Source organism: Colius striatus, chromosome 13, assembly GCF_028858725.1.
Source record: "Colius striatus isolate bColStr4 chromosome 13, bColStr4.1.hap1, whole genome shotgun sequence".
Taxonomy (NCBI): Eukaryota; Metazoa; Chordata; class Aves; order Coliiformes; family Coliidae; genus Colius; species Colius striatus.
Genome location: NC_084771.1, coordinates 14,300,372 through 14,315,712, shown reverse-complemented (window position 1 = coordinate 14,315,712; position 15,341 = coordinate 14,300,372). Strand labels below are relative to the sequence as shown.

The 15,341-nt window shown below is 53.6% G+C and overlaps 1 protein-coding gene across 1 annotated transcript; it reads right to left on the bottom strand.

The window, feature by feature from the left end:
- Nucleotides 1–9,155: 9,155 nt before the first annotated feature.
- Nucleotides 9,156–11,651, bottom strand: ZIC3 (Zic family member 3). The gene is made up of 3 exons (XM_062006736.1): nucleotides 10,607–11,651; nucleotides 9,829–9,992; nucleotides 9,156–9,338 (listed from the first exon to the last, which is right to left on the bottom strand). Exons 1-3 carry the CDS (start codon nucleotides 11,649–11,651, stop codon nucleotides 9,156–9,158), a joined length of 1,392 nt encoding a protein of 463 aa, XP_061862720.1.
- Nucleotides 11,652–15,341: the final 3,690 nt, after the last annotated feature.

The window sequence follows — 15,341 nt, the reverse complement described above, 5'->3', positions numbered from 1 at the left end:
ACACACTTTTGTGGGGGCTCTGCCTGAACAGCCTGCAAATGCAAAAGGCTCAGCTGAGTGTATTCACACACAGGGACAAGGAGCAGCTCCTCGTTGCTGCACCAGCCTGGCCGCCTTTCACTCCCCTATTCCTCCTTCGCCAACCCACATCCCTTTTGTTCCTCCTTTCCTCATTCCCACGTTTTTGTGCTGCCGTCCCAGGCATCCCCCGCGTTACCCAACAGCCTGCCCTTCCACATCTTCTCCAAGTTTACTTCTCAGACATCATTTCCCTGGGATTTGCTGCAATCACAGGAGCAAAAACTGAAATAAGGAAATACCAGCCTTGGGGCCCTCTCCCTTTGACAGCCTCTGGTACTGGTACAATGCTAGTAAGAGACAGTACCAAGGCGGGCAGCATTCATGAACGCAGCAGCCCCCAGCTTGGGGCCTTCTACTCAATCACAGCAATAAAAAAAAATGCCCATTCAAGTCCTTTGTCTTAAAGATTTCCATCCTGGCTACAGCAAGTGCAGATTTATTGGTGGGAGCAACTGCAGGAGGAATAGTAAACAGCAGCAGGCGCGTGCGTGCCGATGTGCCAGCACAGGGGATGCCGTGCCTCAGTCGAGCGCGGCAGAAACTCACGACACTCAAGACTAAATACGTGACTAATATAAAGTGGGTTTCCTGTTCCATTAAAATCAATCAATCAATCATTTATCTTCTTCTTTCATGACATACACGGCACAGTCGGAGCACAGACGGGGGAGAGCCAACACCAAGAGAGACGGCTGACTACGCTGGATCTGAGGCATCAGACACCTGCCTTATTATGAACTGTGATGCACAGCGTGGCCTCTGCTTTCTCACAGGCCTCCACTCACGCAAGCTAAATTGCACAACCTGTATCTGCCGCTGCCTGCTTCCATCCTATTTAAAGGCGCAGCATCAGACCCACTGCAAGAGCCTAGACAAGGGGCAGACCTCAAGCTTCCCACCCCAAGCTTCCTACCGCAGCCTCCCAACCCTTCCACGGAGGCACACAGAACGTTTCAACACTTGTTGACACTTCAAAATAGTCCGTTAATAATGATAAAATCGGCAGCCACATCTTTCTCTGACTTCTGTAGGAATTTTGCTGGGGAAAGGATGGCAGGACACAACTCCAAGCATGCTGAGTGACATCTTGCATTCTCCAAACCGTCCTTAGATTTTTCATAACATCTAGCAAGCAAGTTGCTGACAGAAGCAGGATGGCTGCCTGTTTGTTGAGCAAGAATACTTTGTGATTCAGTGGAATACCAAATTTGGTAGAATGTCTTCCACTTTGGTAGAAGATATTACAAACAACTGTGCATTTTAACACGTTTTCGCGTTGCACATCATTCATTCTGGGGAGGGGGGTGGCGATCCTTTTCTGCAGACAGCTAGCAAGGCTTCCAAGAATGAAAACGTTCATCGAAAGATAATGAAAACCAGACATTTAGCAACATTTTCATTTTGTATGTTTAAATATTTATAACTATGTTCATAAAACCACATGTTTGCTCTCCTAATGCTCTAGTGATTGTGGTTATGAAACGCAGTATTTCTCCGATGTCCCTTCCTTGTGTCAGCTTCTCTGCCGGGCGTGATTTACTCGCGCTGTGGCACTGACTGCCGGCTTTTATGTAAAAGACTGTCCGAGATTAAGGACAGAAAAATACCAAAAAGAAGAAAATATATTTTCAGGACATTAATGTTTCACCGATGAATATGTGATTTTAAACTTTGTAGGGGGCATTTATGCTGCCTTAATTCTTTCCCTGCAATTTATTCTCAGTTCAGAAGGAAACCAATGGCGAAACAATGAAATCTAGAATTATAAGTGTGATAAAACTAAGATGCTGATCTAAACTACTTCTTTCTCTAGAACGCTTCTCTTTCCATCCTCCCCCCAAAACTTGTATGAAAATTAAATGACAACAAAGAATTTTGCTTTGATACTGCCGCTACTCAGGTTTGCATTACAAATTTCTGAAAACCTGATCAAGTGGCCACAGCCTGAAATTAACACTATCACACTTGGCAGACCCAAATGTGAGCCCACTATATTCTTCTCTTTCCTCTGCTTACAGACAGCATGATACAGCTTACATGGTGTATTATACAGACAGCGAAACCACAGCTGCAAGGCAAGGCTTGCAGAGCTCAGCCGCACAGCGAGGGACCCAGTGCAGGACCAAGGAAGTTCTTTATCAAACACAGTTATTAAACTGCCCCGTGGTAACTCATAATTTCAAAAGGAACAAATGGGTGTGCAGATAATTTTTTTAAAAACCAGTTTCCTTTTGGAAGAAATTTTTCAACATCTCCAACCTGAGATTTTTGGGAACTCCTCTGAAATCAGGTCCTCAGCAACATAAATCAAGCACCAACAGAGCCTTTTTATTTTAACCTCAGCCTAGCACACTCCTGAAGGTACAGGGAGTATCTTCAACGCTTAGTTTCAACTCCTTTGGTCTTTTGCCTGCCTTCTCCTTCCACAACAGCAAAGAATGAAAAGAAAACAGAAAAAAAAATAGCAGCTGATGGCTAAGTCACATTGGTATCTCATTTTAAAAACAAAATGCATGGTGCAAAGCCACTGAAGTAAATCACTCCACTTACTGCATTATTTTAAAATACTTCTGTAGGCTAAGATTAAAAATTAAATGTCTATTTTTCTGCTGCTGTGTCATCAATTCTTATAATATTATCAATAGCCCCATTTAAAATTGCTCCAGGATCAGGCAGTAACATGAAAACTCGTGCTCCACTGTAAAACACAGGTATATGCCTGTTTGGCCTTACAGCTCTCACAAGAAGAAAAAACACTGGAAAATACAATTTGGGCAGTGAGGCTCACAGTGCTCAAACAACAAAAAAAAAAAGGGGGAGAAAAAAAGGCAAAAAAAAATGATCTGCTTTTTCTTTCTGAATCTTGCCAAAATAAGCACCTCCATTTCAGGCATGCGTGGAATGTGATTTTTAAGTATTTATGTTTGACAGCTTCAGTAAGTTTTGGCAGCATCTTCTTTCTAGTAAAAAGAAATATTATGGGGGAAATGGGTATTCTAAGGAACACCTGCACCAGGAGCCCTTGCACCAGTGAGGAACCAGAGTCCAGTCCTTGCAAACTCTGCATGCATCAGAGGCACTTTAGCCATATAATCTTCTCCAAAGATATTTTTCTCCTGGTTAATGATAGCATTTGAGCCCAAAATCAGATTTTTGCTCTAGTTAACACTGGATTTCTCTCACCAATCTCAACATAAGTTTCACTTTTTTTCTTGAGGTTATCAGTAATTATTGAGAAGCTCAAGTCCATGGATTTAATAGAATGCTAAATGTAAACAAAAGAAATGTTTATTTTCAATAAGAACACAGTGGAGTGGTGGAAGCCCTAAATTGAACCGCATTCTACTACCATAGGTAAAAAAAACCCCAACCAAACAAACAATGAACAAACGAAAATAAGGAAAAAAGCAAACAAAAAGAGTCATCTTCTTGCCCAAAACAGCTAAATAATGACTCTATGTAAACTACAGAAAGCAATATACTTTAAAAAAAGCCCAAACACAAGGTTTTGCACTGGAATAATGTCTTAGTGAAACTGGGAGCAATTTAAAGAGAGATAAATGAGGTAATTTTATTTAAAGCAAATCCTATATGCTGATGCACTACTACTCGAGCCTTTCTGGCTGGAGCTACATTTTCCGAAGCGGTTATTTCTCTGTGGCACACAAACCAGCAAGGCCATGGCTAGCAGAAACCGAAACCTTGACGTTTCCTACCCTGCTGTGACCTCACCAGCGAAAGGCCAAGTCCCTGTGAATAAAGATACTGCACCCATTTCTGCCCCAAAACCCCACTGTGCTCCCTCTGAAGTGCAGGGCGCAATGACAGTCCTGTACCTGCCCAGGCACAGCAAAACACTTTCCTTCCCATACCATACCCTGACTGTGTTCCACTTTTTTCCTGCATACACAGCAGTTTCTGCGCAAACATGGAGAGCTGGGAGCCAGGTAGGGCACGGCCTCCTCAAAAGCTTTGGGATCTCTACCCAGCCCCTTGCTCCGCCATGCCAAGTGCCCCCAAAACTCTGCCTAAGAGCCATTTTGTATCTGCAGGACTACTACAGACCCAAACTAGGACGACATGATGCTCTGAAAAAGGACAAAACCATGGGAATATCCCTATTCTGCACATATCCTTTATGCTCCTCAGCCACTAAGCCTCTCCAGCTTCCCCAGCCTCTGACTGGTGACTTCTCCCCTCTCTGAGTTCCCCGGCTGTTCCAGGTCAGGCTGTTTTGCCTCACGTGCACAGGAATGAATCCCCAGCGTGCAGGCAGCCTCTCCCTCGAAAGGAACTTCACATATCACCCATTCAACCATTTAAAAGTCAAGCTTTGACAATTTCAAAGCTGCCACTAATTGAACAAGTTGCCAAAACAAAATCATTCAGCTAAATTTTTTTTTTCTTCCCCCCCTCAACCCGCTTTTATTAAAAGTTTCTTTTCACACAAACATTTGAAATGGGGAAACCTTCGCTGAAGTGTCAGCTAAAATTAAACCTGAGCAGCTCTAAACTCTTCTTTGCTGAGAACAAGAATTAGCACCTCAATATTAAAATATATCTGCACCTCCTTAGGCAGCTGCCTCCCTGGGCTTCTGCAGAAGGTTTTTCCACGGCAACTGGAGAACAGATGTCTGTAAAGCCCTCCAAAACTGTCTCCTAGCCAGTCTGCAGGGCACCAGTCTGCAGGGCACGTCCTTGCTTTGCCATTCTCGCTCATCAGCCCAAGCTCTTCTGTGAGCGTTTTGCTGCCTGCAGTTCCGTTCAGGTGAGCAGGTACTTGCAAGCAATAGATCATGTTGTTAAGCCATACAAACGGCACAGTGAGATTAACCAAACAGCTTAGCTCAGCGGACGTACAGATAAGTCAGCGAGACACAAATTATTTCCTTCCGTACACCCCACAATAAAATTGGATTTCTGCAGAGAATTTAAGGCTTTCTCTAGAGTTTTACCTCTCCAAAAGCAGAGTGCTTCTCTGTAGAGATATTTCCACAGAGTTTGACCATACTAACAGTGTAAATAACAGGGATGGTTTCTCAGACAGTCATGAAAGTTAGGCTCAGCTAGAAGAGCTGGTGTGAGTGTGTAGTGCCTTTAATGTGGGAACATTATATATATATATATATATATATATATATATATAAATTAAAAGCACAAACAATACTACACCTTCTGCACTGCTTTGCAGCTTTCCAGCTGCCAGACTTCCTATAGGAACTTAATTCCCAGTGCCGTAGTGCTGAGACACTTTGAACACAACCTGATCAAATGCCTTCAGGACTCTGCCTTCACACTGTGTGCAAGCACTAGCTGCTAATGGCATGCAGAAAGCTTGAAAAAAAATTATATCATTTTCATAGGATTACACCAGACAGAGAGGGAGATGCAAAAACAACACCACCAAAGGAATAAAAATATTCATGGCTCATAAAGTGTGCTAGAGAAGGAATGGCTCCAGCTCATCGCCTGCCTTTGCTTAGATTTTTTATAGCACAATGCATCAACATTACTCTTTTTAGAAAACCATCCTGAGTTCTGTCTATTTGGGGACAAATCCACCTAATCCTGCTCATACAAGCAAGCACAGCAACTTCAAGGGAGTTGCCAGCCTGGGAGAGGACAGCAGAATACAGCCCCTTTTTGTGAACAGTCCTGGGACTCTTGCGGGGTGCAACACTTGTTCCTAATGACACACACTAAAAGCTGCGCTAACATAGCACCTGCTCTGCCAGCACTGCCCTGCCCTGGGCAGCCCTGTAAGGCTGTTAGCAAAGGGAAGGCTCACAGGGCCTGGCATTGAACATCATGAGCTATCCCATCCTGACTCACAAAGCCAGCCTGTGAAATGTGGGAAAGATGCTCCACACCCCCCTGTGATGTGCAAGAGTGAGGGATATAGCCTTTTTGCTTCCTTTTACAGAAAATCCTTTCTTTGGGTCCACGAGAGCAGAGGACTCAGGAGCAGGGCGAGACAGCTCTTCCCTGGCCTTTACCCCCAAGGTCTCTGTGCCAGCAGCAGCTAGTGGGCAGAGGCACTGCAGGACAGCAGCACCCACCAGCACATCATATGTGCTTGGGGGGACATGGCCCTCCTGCCCCACCTCACAGTGCTGGTGCTGAATCAACTGTTTTGCAAGCATTTTGCAGCCAAACAGGTCCCCAGCCTTTCCTGCACCCATCCCAAATCCATTCCTCCAGCTCAAACCTTAAACACAGAGCCCAGCTGCATGCCCCACTGGGGAGGGCTGGGAGCTGCAGAATGGCCAAGGGGGACCCTTGACCTCCGTGGGGTGCAGACAACAGTTTGCACCCCCCCCTTCCCCAAACTGGGTGCAAGCTCTGGCTGTTTGAGGAGGCCCCAGGGTGGAGGACTGGCCAGCTACCCAGGGTAGGGGACCAGCTGGCTACCCAGAGGAAGCCAAAGGATCCAGGAAGCTGGTTTTTTAAGTCCTACTATAAAAATGGCTGGGGCCATGCTTCCTGCCCAAGGAAGCAACTGAGAGCGGACACGAGTGCAGGTATGCCAGCACGGCCTGAGGACCCCAGGGACTAGCAGGAGCTTGTGCAGGGGCCTAGCAGGACCCGGTCCTTCAGAGCGCAGAGATGCCGAAACCTCCCATCCCAGGATGGGGTTCCTCAAGCCGGACAGCCCCGGCCACAGCAGAACCACCCGGCTCTGCGACGGCGTTTGGGAGACTGACAGCAGCAGGACAAACATCCTCCCTCCACCCCTCCTGCACCGCGGCATCCCACTGCTCAGCCCTGCACACCCGTGGAGCCCCGCACATCCCACACTTCGTTTCCGCGCAAAGCAGTAACAAAAACGAGCCTACCGACACGCTTCCAAGCCTGGCGCGGTCCGGAGTTACGCAGACACAGCCTGGGTGGGTGTCTGAGGAAAACCCGACTGCCCTCGGTGGCTCCGCTCCTCCTCACCCGCCACGGTGCGGGACGGCCCCGCTCGCCCCCTGGGAAGGGACCAGGCTGGCAGCGCTCGGTGACCAGCCCCCGGCTCGGCTCTGCGCACAGCGAGAGAAAGACTTCACAGCATAAAAGAAGCAGAGATCCGTGGCTGGCCGGGGCACCTCGAAGGGAACTATTGGAAGGGGCCAGGCTGGGCAGCGAGGAGCGGGAAACCTGCCCGCACCGGGCTTGGGGTGTATTGTTTTCAGCTGTGCAGCCGCAGAGGCTGCGAGCCGTGCTTCTCCTGCCTTTTTCTGACTGATCTTTTTTTTTTGGTTTTTGGGGCTGGGGGGTGTAGAGAAGGAAGATTTGTTTAAACGTAATTTTCAAATCATGCAATGTTTTGTGTGTTTCTCACCCAAGCTGGCTAGAGGGGACGGGCACGTCCGTCATCCCGCAGTGCCCTAAAGTCAAGTTCAAGATGGGCCGGTCTGGGGTTGCTCCTGGTCAGCGGAGGTGCGGGGCCCGGCTAGGCCCCCAGCGCTGGAGTTTGCCCGGGGTAAGGTCCCTGTGGTCCGAGGGCCGTACCCCTGGGCTGGAGCAGCGCACCGGCCGCGCTCACCGGGGCAGAAGCCCACCCCCATCCCCGCTGTAGCCATGGGCGTCTGCCGGCAGCACGGAGGTTTGCCGAGGGATGGGGCGGGGGGAACGCAACACACTGTTTCCACCGTCGCTCTGGCTTCTTGGGACTCCTGGGCAGCGCCGGAGAAGTTTGAGTGAGGTGTCTCTGCTCGACCCTTCCTATGTCCTGAGGACAGAGAGGCTCTTCCGTATCCTAGTCAAAAATAAAGGAAAACAACAAACCAACCAAACCACCGCGAAAAAGCAAACCATAACGGAGAAAGTCCTGTGCGCCACGAACCCGCCCTGGGATGCAGCCCAGTGCCAGCGGGGCCGGTCCTGCCCGGCTCCTGCAGTCCCACTGCGCTCTCTCTGGGAGCCGTGCCGCCCACATCGGTACTCACCATCGGGGCCTCTCCATCAAGGCGGCCCCGCTGCCCACCAGGCTCCGCTCCCCTCAGCAGCTCGGGCTCCGAACGCCCGGGAAGGTGGCAGGGAGTGAAGGCGGTGACAAAGGGACAGAAGAAAAACCAGCAGCAAGGAGGAGGCTTAACCCGGCATCGCCAGCCCGAAAACAACAGCCCGGCCCCGGCAGAACCGGCCGCGCGACTGCCCCCGGTCCCCGGAGGAGGTCAAAGACGGTTCTTTCCAAAACAATAAAACTTTTAATGCTAAAGCAGTTATAACCAAAAGCTGTACAGAGTTGGATTTTTTTTTGTTGCTGTTTGTATTTTTTTTTTGTTAGAAAACAATTCTTTTTTCTCCCCCATAAATATTGTTCAGTTCCCGGCACTTTGTATCAATAATTAAATTACGAATGATAAATATGGCATCATGGATATGTATTTACAAAAAAAGTTATTACAAAAAGGCAACTGTTATACTAAACGTCACAATCTGGGTAGAATAAACACCACATCCTCATCCTGAAAAATACTGACCGACCCCATCAGACGAGAATACATTCACAAGTGTAATGCTTGGAGAGAGAGAGAGAGAGAGAAGGAGAGAGAAGAGCAGAGAAAGAAGCAGCAGGAGAGCTGGAAAGTTCAAGACATAACAGGACTTTGGCACGGTTTAAGACTGTAAGTTTAAACAATCACCACTAAGGCGAAGGAGGATTTTCATCCTCATGTCAACATCCCACCAAAAGAAGGAAGAACAGAACAAAAATAAAAAATTAAGAAGTGGGGGATCGGAGGAAGAGGAACTGGGACAGGGGGAAAATATCAAAGAAACGACTGTGACTGCAAAAAATGACAACCAAAAAAACCTAAAAAAAAAAAAAGGAAATCCAATCCTGAGAAAAGGACATGGCTAGTCCAGCATCTGGGCTTGCAAAAAATAGCAATAATTAGAATATAATAATAAAAGACCCCCCCCTCCATATCCTGGCAGTTAACTCGGTGTAGCCCTATGCAGTCGTCGCTGGGGAAGCTCCCGTTCCAAGGGAGCCAGCTGCAGTTAGCTTGGCTTGTCCTTTTTTTGTGTGTTTTTCCTTGTTCCCAACGCATTTGGTCCAGTCTCTGGCCGGGCAGCAGCTGCCTTCACACATACCACTCATTAAAATTGGGGGGCAGTCCGGGGTTGTGGCCGGGGTTACTCTGCAGGGCAGCCGGCGGTGTTTTAGTGGAGTCCTTAGTGCCGGCGGAGCCCACCGCGGGGGGGGTGGAGGACTCGTACCCCGAACTGGCTGCAGGGGAAGAGTCCGACCCCTGGGATTCGTGCACCTAAAACCAAGAGGTAGAGATGGGCGCGAGCTCGGGGTCCCTGCCACCCCGCTGAGCAAGGCTGGGATGCTCTCCCATGCAGGAGGGCTGCTGGAGTCCAGCGGCTCAGCCCCTGTCCGGCGAGCTGCTGGTTCAAGCAAACGCTTGCCACAGCGCCTAGCCGCTCCCCTGCAGCATCCCAGAGCGGGAGGGCTGCAGCCACGGGCCACGCTGCATTTACACAGCCCTCCAGCACCGAGCCACACTCAGAGAAACTGGGCAGCGCTTGCACCAGCGGGAGTACAAAAAGCAACTCCGCCATTTCCCCGGGATGTGCTCCAGCCACGGCCTACGCACCAGGGCTGGCTCGGGCCGTGGCAGGAGCGTGGAGCGCAGCAGCCGGCACCACTCGGCTCAGCTCTGCCTTGGCCCAGGGAAACGGGCCCTGAGCTCGCCAGTAACCGAGCGTCCCTGCTCCGGGAAGAAAGCGCTGGAGCGCAGGGGTGATTACCTTCATGTGTTTCCTAAGTGAGCTGGGGTGGGTGTAGGATTTGTCGCACACCTTGCAGATGTAGGGCTTGTCCGAGGTGTGTACGTGCATGTGTTTCTTCCTGTCGCTGCTGTTGGCGAAGCGCCTGTCACAGCCCTCAAACTCGCACTTGAAAGGCTTCTCACCTGTGAAATTCAGAGAGGGTGAAGCAGGGCCGTTCCCCTCTCCATCCCTGCCTGCCTCCTCCCAGGACAACCTCTGCCCTCCTCGTCCCACCTTGGGGATGCGGCACAAGCACCATAGAAAATGAAGAAGCGGAAGAGGGACAGCGGGGTTTGTTTTCTGTCAGATAAAATCAGGTCAGCCTTTCTTACTCTTAATTCACCCCCTGCCAGGCCTGCACTGGGCAGGGACAGCAGCCAGGCGAGCCCAGGGAGGGAGAAGACCTGAGATAAATTTAGCGGCTCAGTTTTCCAAGACGTACTTGAGGATACAAAGCAAAATACATTTGCTCCCGACCTTCCCCTCCTCTTCCTTCCACCCGAGCAGAGGGCTGAAGGGAAGACCGGGCTGCAAATAAAAAATACTCTGACAAAAGTATCGCCGATTTAATTGGGAGAGACGCCAATCAGGCCTAAAAGTAAAATAAAAAGGAGCGGAAGTCACCGAAAATGAGCTTTCATTAGCATTTCTAAGGTTCCAGAGGCGCACAGAGGGGCTGAGAGCGGTGTACCCGGTCTGCAAAGCTCCACCGAGACCCCCGAGGGGAGCTGGGGCCGGAGGGAGGCACGGGCCTTACCTGTGTGTGTCCGCTTGTGAATCTTGAGGTTCTCGGAGCGAGCAAAGATCTTGCCGCAGCCTGGGAAGGGGCAGGGGAAGGGCTTCTCCCCCGTGTGCACCCGAATGTGGTTCACCAGTTTGTATTTCGCCTTGAAGGACTTGCCCTCCCGCGGACACTCGTCCCAGTAGCAGATGTGGTTGTTCTGCTCCGGCCCCCCGACGTGCTCCATGGTGACATGGGTCACCAGTTCATGCATGGTGCTGAAAGTCCTGTCGCAGCTCTTCTTGGGCCGGCTGAGCTGGCTCTCGTCGAGCCACTTGCAGGACAATTCTTGCTTGATGGGCTGGCGCATGTACCGAAAGAAAGCCCCGGGGCCGTGGTGGTGGTGGTGATGGTGGTGGGCTGCCACGTTCATGCCCATATTCATGTTCATGTGGTTGTAGTTGTGGAACTGGGTGCCGGCGTAAGGGTCCGTGCGGGGGCTGGAGACGGCCCGGTAGGGATCCGGTCGCCCGAAGAGGTCCCCACGTAGCCCCAGGTGCATCTGCCCGTTGTCCACATGGCCGTTCGGGGACGTGTGGCTCGGGCTCTGCTCGTGGAGCCCCGGGAAGAGCAGGTAGCCCGGGGTGTCCGGGATGCCGCCGGGGCCGTGCAAGCCGCCGGGGGAGCTGCCGAACAGCCCGTGTTGCGCCGTGCCGGAGGCGGCGTCCGCGATGCCGGAGCCGCGGTTGCGGAAGAGAAAGTCGCGGGTGGAGTTGAAGGCGGCGGCCCCGCCGTACGAGGGCACCTGGCCGGCGTGGTGGTGATGATGGTGGTGGTGACCTAGCGCGCTGGCGTAGCCCGGCGCCTGCGGCGTGAACGCCGAGCTCTGCCCGGCGGCGAGTTCGTGCGGGGCCGCGTTCAGCTTGAAAGCGGCGGCGTGCGAGGAGTCCCCGAAGGGGCCCAGCCCCATACCGGCAGCAGCGGCGGCATCGCGGCCCGGCATCTCGTGGTGGCGGGGCGCCGCGAAGCTGCCCACCCCCAGCGCCGGGAACTGCGGCCCTCCGTCCAGCAGCATCGTCATGGGAGCGGGGCCGTCGGCGCGGCGGCAGCCTGTCCCCCTCCCTCCTCCCGTCCGCCCCCAAAAAAGTACAAAACCACCCCAAAAAGCACTCCCCCCCCCACCCCCCACCCCCCCCGCTGCGGGCAGGCGCTGCCCCCGGCTGCGGGCGGGCAGCGATGCGAGCACCCCCCGTCCGACACAAAATCCAAAACAAAACACCAGCCCCCCCCCCCCCAAAAAAAAAGCCGCCCGCCCCCCAAGGCGCCCGCCCCCCGCGCCGGGCCGGGCCGGGCAGGGCAGGGCAGGGCCGGGCTGGGCGGCGCAGCAGGGCAGGCGCAGCGGCCGCGCTCCCGCTCTGCGCCGTCGGGGCACTGACGGGGCGCCCGCCCGCGCCTCGCACATAAACCAACTCCGGGCCCAGGCCGCGCCGCGCCAATGGGGAACGGCGGATCGCAGAGTCACCTGACCCGCCGCCCGCCCTCCTATTGGCGGCGCCCCGCTTGATTGGCACGCGCCCCGCGACGCCGGGGAAGCTGATTGGGTGTGGGACCCTCGCAGGTAAAAGGGGGGAGTGGGGGGTGAGGGGCCGGACCGGGCGAGGGGGAGCGGGCGGGAGGGAGGGAGGCTGGCTGGCTGGCTGTGTGTCGGCGAGCGGCCCCGGTCCCCGGCGCACCGAGCACGGCGGCGGGCGGCACCCCGGGGCACGCACGGTGCGTGTTCCCTTGTCCCGCTGCGTGGCCGTGCGCGGTAGCCCCGCTTCCACCGCCCCCGCCGTTCCCCGCGCGTGTCCCGCAGTGCCGTGCCGTGCCGTGCCGTGCCCCTACCCGCAGGACTCTCGTCCGAGGCGAGGGGTGCCATAAAGCCGCTACAAATCCGCCGCGCTGCTTCAGCAATTACCCCCTGCTCCAGCTCGAGTCGGCGCCTTCCGAGCGGCTTTGCTGTTCAACATGAATTTTATCTTCCTATTTCTTTTTTAATTTGGCTCTTTATTGACCGAACGGCCGGACAGAGCTGCCCCGCGCCGAGCGGGGGGAGCCCGCGCCTGCCCCCGGCCCCGCGTGGGTCCTGGCCCGGGCTGAGCCGCCGCTCCCCGGCGGGGGGTCGGGGCTCCGTTCCCCCCCTTCCCCGTCCAGCTCAGCCGGGCCCAGCGATTCCTGCACCGTGTGTTTCCTTCACTCGTTTATTATCCCCTCCCCCCCCACCCCCCGTCTCTTTCTCTCTCTTTTTTTTCCCCTCCTTTCTTTTTAATTTTATTTTGCAAAGGCAACGTTCTGCCTTGGAATAATTATCAGTCGCAGACAGCGCTATAAATCCACTCATTTTCTGTTCTGGAAAGCATTTGCAAAGAACTATGGGGAGTAAGAGTGGAAATAAAAGGCAGAAAGAAAGATGGCTGTAATTGTAATATCCTGAGATTTGCTGAGCCCCTGAGTCTGGCCATTGGGCAGGGCTGGGGCTCGCAGCCGGCTCTCTGCAGGAAACGTAAAATCTGATCAAGTTCAGAGACGCATTGAGAGCCCGCTTCAAGCAGCGCTTTATAACCGCGGCCCTTTCACATCACTCCCCCCAATCAGCCCCGGGAAAGGCTTCGCATTCTTTATTTTAGGGTTTGCAGGGAGGGGAAAAAAAAAAAGGAAAAGAAAAGACAAGAGAGACAGGGGAAAAAAAAAAAGACACCGATATAAAATCTCCCCAAGAGGTATCACCGATGCCCGTCAAACACTCAAATTTCCCAGGCCACGGCCGCCAAGAACAGTCCCAAAGTTGGAAGGTGAGTCCTTCGCTGCCGTTAGTGCACGACCGCAGCAGAACAACACGGGGGGAAGGCGGGGGGGCGTCCGGGGGGGCGCCGGGGCCGCCTTCACTGCGTGCCCGCGCTATGCCCCGCGGGTGTTGCGCGGTAGCGGGGGGACTCATACGCGGACCCCCGTCAGGACTGTAGCTCTCTCCGCGGTGAGGCCGAGAGCCAGAGCAAGCTCGGGATCCCGGGCAGGACCGGGTGCAGGCGGGCACCGACCTGCGGCCCTGGGGGCCGCGTTCACCCCCCCGTCGCTGCTCCGCGGCGGTTCTACCTGCCTGTCTGCGGAGGGTTAATTAATTACCTCCCGCACGTGTTGGGTTTTCTCGGCAACAACAACCCCCACACACACCCCCCCACACACACATACAGAAAAAAAACCAAAACAAAAAAGAAAGAAGAAAATAAAAAGGGACATAATTCAATGGGGCCGGCAGCCGAGCGCCGGGGAGGGCAGCGCCTCTGAAGTCGCCGACCTGAGGCGACCGAGGGCGAGTGACCCTGCTTGTGCAGGAGGCCTCACGTATAGCCCGGCGCATTGTCTGTCCCTAATGGGATGCGCCGGGGCCGGGCCGGTGGCTCTGGCGAGGAGGCGGCGGGCGAGCGGGCGAGCCCGCCCAGGTGCCCACTCCGTGCGTGGGGAAGGCGCGGGGGTGGGCGTGTGTGCGTGCGTGCTGAGAAACACTCGGGCTCCAAGGCAGGAGCGAGCCTGACTGCACGGCGGGAGAAGCTTGGAAAAAATAATTAAAAATAACAATTAATTTGGGGTGGGGTTTTGCCTGGAATGGTCCCCTCGCGCCGGCACGGCGGGACTTCGGCGACAGCATCCCGGGGCGGGGCGGGCGGGAAGCGGCGATCGCAGCTTCGGACGGGGACTCGCCGTTTCGGGGTGGATTTGGGTGGCTTTGCAGCAAGCGGCGCCCGCAGCCCCGCCGTGCCGCAGCGCCCTCGGGATCGGGCTCCACCGATTAACCTGTAAATATTTGTGTGTATATATATATATTTATATCCACGTTTCCCATTTTTGCTGTGCCAGCTTCGCCCGAGGGTGCGCACCCAGCGAGATCTGCGCCAGCGCCAGCACTATTCACACCGTTCGCTTGCCGGCTGGAATTTGTCGGCTCGTGGACCAAAAATGATATAAGCCGCGTTTATTTACGTTTGTAAGGCCATCGTTCGGTATGGCCTATGATTTTTTTTCTCTCCTTGAGCTTTCGTAATTAAAAAATAATATCTATATTTGTCCGTATTTTACCACTTCAGTAAATTCCGGTTTTATTCAGCGGTATTTCTGGCCGATCCCAATTTCTCTTCCAGAGGCGGGGGAACATGGCATCTCTCTCCTTTTAAAATCTATCTTGACTGCAAACGTGCAAACAACAGCAACCGGAAAAGTAGTCTCGCCGGCTGCCCTGCTCCCGCCGTGCTCCAGCGCGGGGGGAAGGCGGAGAAAGCCCCCCGCTTTACGTCAGGAACAGATCCTGGTGGCATTCCCCTCCACAGCTTTTTTTTTTTTAGCTTTTTTTCACTTGTTTTTTCCTTTCTTTTTCCTTTTTTTTTTTTCCCCCCTTTGGAAAGATTTGGGAATTTAACAGCCACAAAAAATGTAAACGCCCTGGAAAGAGGTGCAGGTCGCTCCGCGTCCGAAACGCCGCCGGTACCCGGCTCCCGTGCGTGCCCTGCACCTCCCTGCCGGGCTTCCCTCCGGTGCTGCCCACCCTGTCCCCGTCAGGGCACTCCCAGGGCTTAACGCTGCCCCGTCGCAGCACCCCGGCACGGTACGGGGAGCCTTGCCAAGGGAAAGACCGCAAAGTCTGGGCACTGCAGCGAGGAAGGGAAAAATTAGTCCTCAGTGGGTGCCCACTCGTTATGGCCGATTTTGCAGCGGAACAGGGGCAGGTGAAGTTTCAGCA

Bases quoted from the DNA above. Each gene is read 5' to 3' on its own strand.
- ZIC3 (XM_062006736.1), bottom strand. From the start codon at position 11,651: ATGACGATGCTGCTGGACGGAGGGCCGCAGTTCCCGGCGCTGGGGGTG. The intron at 9,993-10,606 runs GTAAGGCCCGTG...TGAATTTCACAG, and splicing joins TCACAAGCGGACACACACAG to GTGAGAAGCCTTTCAAGTGC. The intron at 9,339-9,828 runs GTAATCACCCCT...TCTTGGTTTTAG, and splicing joins CACTTAGGAAACACATGAAG to GTGCACGAATCCCAGGGGTC.